Here is a 6,046-nt window from a genome sequence, read left to right as displayed (position 1 = left end):
TTCAGTGGAGGTGGGACTTGGCAGCTAGGGCAAGGTTTAAGAGCAAGTGAGGGAGCGCAAGTCGCTCAGTCGCGTCGGACTCTTTGCGACCCCACGGACTATACAGTCCATGGAATTCTCCAGGCCTGAATACTGGAGTGGGCAGCCGTTCCCTTCTCCAGGGGATCTTCCCAACCCAGGGATGGAACCTAGGTCTCCTGCATTGCAGGCAGATTAAGGTTTATGGTTGGGATTCCCTGGTGGCTGAGACAGTAAAGTGTCTGTGTGCAATGTGGGAGACCTGGGTTCGATCCCTGGGTCAGGAAGACCCCCTGGAGAAGGAACTGGCAACCCACTCCAGTACTCATGCCTAGAAATTTCCATGGATGCAGGAGCCTGGTGGGCTACAGTCCATGGGGTCGCAAAGAGTCAGACACAACTGAGCGACTTCACTTTCTTTCACTTTAAGATTTAAGAGAGGGGGGTGGAATTGAGGGCAGAGTAATAATAATTGAGGGCTTCCTCATGACTTGGCCGGTAAAGAATCTGCCAGAGATGCAGGCAGACGTGGGTTCAATCCCTGGGTCGGGAAGACCGCCTAAAAGAGGAAAGGGGGTATCTTTACCTGAAAAATCCACTCCAGTATCTTTACCTGAAAAATCCCATAGGCAGAGGAGCCTGGTGGGCTGTGATGCATGGGGTCCGTAAGAGTCAGACATGACTAAGCGTGCACACTGCAGCAATAATCATAACTGCACTAGCATTGAATACCAGTTGAGCAGTTTCTCATACCTCTGTAGCAGAGTGCTTGTGAGCACTTCTGTAGAATCAGAATTGGCACAGCCTGAGCAGGGGCTTGTGAAGCAGAACTTCGGCCTTGCCTGGAACAGATCCAATGAAGCAGTGTCCACTACCCCAGCACTAGGAACTTTCTGTGTGCAGTGCTGGAGGGCAGGTCTGGTGCTGCCTGTGGGTGGAATTCTAGCATCTGCACTGCCACTGGATCCCTAACCAGTGTGGTGAACAGCTGTGAGGTGGGAGACGCCCTGGCAAAAAGCAGGAGGGCCAGGGTTGCCTGCCAAGGTTTACAGGGTCTACAGGGCAAGGCCACACCTAGGGTCAGAGTCGTCTGTTCCTGCATTGTGGCACAGGAGACCCTTTTTGGGTCCCTTTTCTGCCTCTGATTCTAGCTTCCAGACAGCTGGAAAACATAGGCTCATGTTTTCAGCTCTTGGTCCTTGCTCCCCACCCCCCATCTTCCCTCCCCTGCAACAAAGGATACTTCTTTGGTTAGAGGCCAGTGACATCAGCTGTTGCTCCTTAACCTTACCTACTACATGACACCCCTCTGTGATGGAAACTCACGGCCCATGCTGTTCTCAGTATCCATGGCAACGCCACAGCTTGTCACACATTCTTTTCACCCACCAGTTTCATTGCCTTGTGCAGAGCTCCAGTCATCTTTCTTATCTGTCAGGCATTTTCTGAGAAAGGAGGGAACTGGACCTCTTCATCCTCTAACCTCTGACCCAGAGAAGTGGGTACCAGGTGCCCTGGGATGGCACAGCCCAAAGCCATGGCATGGGCATGTGTGTGCATGCACACACACACACACACACACACACACACACACACACACCACCCCTCCTGCTTGGAGGGTTTGCCGGGCCCTGTCTCCCACATCTGGCCTTTTCACCACAGGCACCTCCAGGACACACAGAAGAGTCCTGGAACTTTGAGGAGGAGCCCACAGCAAGCGGGAGTCAGCAGGGAGGGGGTAAGGTCGGGGAAGCTGGGCCTAAAGAAACCCCTCCATCAAATGACTAATGAAGCCCTGGGAAGCAGGGGCTAAATCCCTGTGACAAGAAAGGGAAGGGGGTAGTGGAGGGGTTTTGGTGGGAGTTGGGAGGGTGGGCATTAATGATGTTCCCACTCCATTTCCGTTTATAGGCTGTAGAAAACAGAGGTGATTCTGCCTTTGTACTTGGCATTGACCCAAACCTCCTTGTGAGCTCACACTTTGTGAGCTGATTACTGCACTTAGTATTAGACCAGTCCATAGAAAGTGGGAGCAATGGCTGTGACTCTGTTGGAAGTTTGGTGCAGAGGAATGGACCTGGACTCTAGGAAGGCCTTGCTATTCATGGGGATCCCTGTGGAGTGTAGTGAGGCAGAAATTAAAGAGACCCTGAGGAGAGGCTGAGTCCCTCTGCACCTACAGGGTGCTGGGCACAGTGTTCAGAAGGGAAGACCACACTAATGCAGTTTTCCTTGAATTGACTGACACCATCAACTATGCTACAGTGCCCAGCCGGATCCTAAGAAAGGGAGGTACCTGGGAAGTGGTGGTGAAACCCTGTAGCCCAGATGAGGAATTTATCAACAAACTGAAGGACTTCCTAAAAGATGAGGGCTGAAGAATGGTAGATGTTGCCAAAACCCTGCAGTACAGCACTCACTCTGAGGGTGCAGATCCAGAGGGTGTGTCTCAAGTCAGGCAACCAGTCTTGCAGCTTCTGAAAGAAAGTCTGTGGTACTGAAAACTCAAGACATTTTTGGGAAACACTCTCCCAGGTCCAGGTGAAGAGAGCTTTGAAACCTGGCTAGAGCAGGTGACTGAGATGATGCAGCTATGGCAGGTGCATGAGATAGAGAAGAGGTGGCATTTGCTGGAGAGCTCATGTGGCCCTGCCCAGTCCATCATGCAGGTGCTGAGGGCCAGCAATGACTTCATGACAGTGAAGGAGTGCCTGGAGGCCCTGAAGCAGATCTTTGAGGATAAAGAGGACCATAGACCTTCACAGTTTAAGTTAGTCCAGACCTTCCAGAAGTCTGGAGAGACTATCTCTGGTTTTTTGGTATGGTTAGAGCCCCTGATTCAGAAAGCCATGCAGCACAGCCCCTTGTCAGTGAGAAGCGCAGACACGACTTGCCTGAGACACATCCTAGCTCGAGCCTCCCTGACCACTGCCCTCCAGGGCAAGCTCGAGCTACTGGATCAGTGAGAGTGTGCACCCACTTTCCTGCAGTTAATGAAGCTCATTCAAGATGAAGAGGAGTGTGAGGCCACCATGGCAGTAACCGAGGAGAACCAGAGTCAAGCAGAAAGTGTCTGCAGGGCATCAGAAGACAGTGTCCTGACCCCTCAGGTCATGGTGCAGGCAGGGTCATTTGCTGAGAACAGCACTCAGACCATCCAGGAAGGAATCGTTCTGTTTCTGAAGTGCAGGTGGCTGTCCTCCAGCTGTGACACTGGGGAGGAAGGCCACAGCCAGGCATTATTTCCTAGGGCCAAGAACCAGCCTCCGGCAAAGCCCAGGCCTCAGCTGGCAGCAGAAGGGTCAGGGAACGAGAGAGGGGCTGGAGCCATTGAACCACCCCAAGGCTTAAGAAGCATAGGCTCAACATATCCAGGCACACCCTCTGCTAGCAGGCAACAGAAAAAGTGTAACGGGGGAAAAGGCAGTCCACACAAACAGCAGGGGCCTTGAGTGGTGCAGAGGGGCAGGGAAGCCAGGCCCAGCCCCCTCAGCTTCTACCAGCTGGAAGGTGCTCCACCAACCAAGCCAAAATTAGTTCAGGGAGGTGCTGGAGGCCCAAGCAGGGTACCGTCATGTGCAGCAAAATGGGTGCCTGCACCTCAGACAGAGACCCCTACATAGCAGAGGCTGAAGAAGGTGTAGTTGGGGGCTCTGGCATTGGCCCTGGCTCCTGGCCGCCTGCAAACACCCACCCTGTGGGCTCTGAGCTACCAATGCTGATGGGCCCCCAGGCCAAGTGGGGCCTAGAGGAGCCTCTCTGGAGGCCATCTCTGCCACAAGGAGCCAGCGCTGGCAAGGAAGAGCTGTGGGGCACACAGGAGATGCTCCGGTGGGGAGATCGCAGGATCCAGCCTGTCTTCAGGATCATATACACTGCCCTAGGGAGTCCCCAGGAAGGCAGCACCCTGGAGCCTTTCCGCAACTGAGGGCAGAGGACCCCGAGGCCCATGGCACCCAGCACCAGTCTACAAGCAATCTTCCCCCACCCCGGCCTCCGCAGCCTGGAAGGACTGTAGGGACAAGGGCAGCAAAGACTGTGAGGAGATGATAGGGCCCTGGGCACCTGGTGGGCAAGTACCCCACAACTGGCTTTGCTGTGAGTGGGTGTGCATGGTATAAACTTTTGTTCCAAAGGAGGAAAAGGAGAAGGAGGAGGAAAAGTGGAAGGAGGAGGAGGGAGATGCAGGAAGAGGAGAAGGGGCATGGAGGAGAGGGAGGAAGAGGAGGAGGAGAATTCATTGGCGGGAAGGCGGGTTGTTTTGTTCTGCTTAGGTTTGTGCTTGGTCACTTGAGACCTGAGACTCACCTGGAGAAGTAGCACTCACCAGCTGCCAATGCCAAGGTCATCCCCAAAGCTTGCCAACTGGGAACAGTCCTGAGTGGCCAGCCCCAGCCTAGGTGAGGGGTGCCTGCAAACAGCTGTTGCCCACACTGGCCTGAGAGATGTTAAGGGCCATGTCATGGTGCCTGGGCCTCCTCCACCCCTCCAGAGGGGATGCCTATTCAGCATCCCCTGGGGCAGGCTGCTCCCTGTCCTGGGAAGTCCAGATTTGCCCCTGTAGGCCCCCTAGTAACCCAAGTCTCAAGGAACCCCTCCCCGCCCCAGCTCTTCTCCCCTCCCCATCAACACACACCCCCAAGCCATCATCCATTTCCCTCCCACCCCTCACAGAGCCCTGAGGCACCCATGAACCCAGACTGGGTGTCTCCACCTACCTGGTCAGCCAATGCTTGGTCCTGCCATATATCCTGAGCTTCAGCGCCAGCCAAGGCCCTACCTGCTGTGGTCCCGGGTCCTCAGCTGTGTGTGCTTTCCTGGTGCAGATTCAGGCCCAGTTCTGCTTGCTCTCCTGGAGATGTGTGTGTGTTCTTCTCTGAGCAGTGCCACTAACCGTGGTGCAGAGACACCCCAACCCACTTCCAGGAGCTGGTGGGAAGGAGGGGATGGATGAGGGCTTGGCCAGCGCCCACCCAAGGACCTCAGGAAGGAAGATCTGCATCAGGGCTTCCCAGAGGGGCTTTTGGAGGACCCCCAGGATCTGTGCTTTGCTGGACAACCCTGTGCTTCCTCGAGACTCCATGTCCTGTGCTTGGTACAGTGTGCCCTTCTGTGTGACAGTCCTGTGCCAATCATAGGGCATGTGGGCCTGAGTGGGAGGGGCTGCCCTCAGGGGATCGGGCATTGCCAGCACCCACCATCCTGGCAAGACACCACGTGCAAGGCCCTTGGGAAGGAAGAGTGTGGGGGGAGGGAGGGCACCTCGTTAGGAGGAGTAGGGCCAGGACTGTGATCTCCAGTGGACGTTAGAAGTTCTTCTCTGTGTTGTCATTCCCTGTCTTCAATGGTTTCAGTTAGTGTTGGTGGATGTGAAGTCACAGAGTGGATGTGATATCAGATATAGTGGTTGTGTTGTCATAAACACAGTGGATATGATGTCATAAACACAGTCGGTATGATGTCATATATAGAACATATGACATCATACATATAGTGGGTGTAATGCCATACATGCAGTGGGTGTGATGACATAGATACAGTGGATGTGATGTCAGATATAGTGGTTGTGTTGTCATGAACACAGTGGATATGATGTCATAAATACACTGGTGTAATGTCATAATAATAATAATAATGTGGATCACAATAAGCTGTGGAAAATTCTGAGAGAGATGGGAATGCCAGACCACCTGACCTGCCTCTTGAGAAATCTGTATGCAGGTCAGGAAGCAACAGTTAGAACTGGACATGGAACAACAGACTGGCTCCAAATAGGAAAAGGAGTACGTCAAGGCTGTATATTGTCACCCTGCTTATTTAACTTATATGCAGAGTACATCATGAGAAACGCTGGACTGGAAGAAACACAAGCTGGAATCAAGATTGCCAGGAGAAATATCAATAACCTCAGATATGCAGATGACACCACCCTTATGGCAGAAAGTGAAGAGGAACTAAAAAGCCTCTTGATGAACGTGAAAGAGGAGGGTGAAAAAGTTGGCTTAAAGCTCAACATTCAGAAAACGAA

At 53.3% G+C, this 6,046-nt stretch overlaps 1 protein-coding gene across 1 annotated transcript; it reads left to right on the top strand.

Annotated features, from left to right (window-relative positions):
- The first annotated feature begins 2,053 nt into the window (after positions 1-2,053).
- On the top strand, positions 2,054-3,470 carry PNMA5 (PNMA family member 5). The gene is given in 2 exon segments (XM_060407987.1): positions 2,054-2,178; positions 2,180-3,470. Coding segments are annotated over 2 exon segments (1,416 nt in total).
- Positions 3,471-6,046: the final 2,576 nt, after the last annotated feature.

This window comes from Ovis aries, chromosome X (genome assembly GCF_016772045.2).
Source record: "Ovis aries strain OAR_USU_Benz2616 breed Rambouillet chromosome X, ARS-UI_Ramb_v3.0, whole genome shotgun sequence".
Classification (NCBI taxonomy): Eukaryota; Metazoa; Chordata; class Mammalia; order Artiodactyla; family Bovidae; genus Ovis; species Ovis aries.
This window is presented reverse-complemented; position numbering and strand designations above follow the sequence as displayed.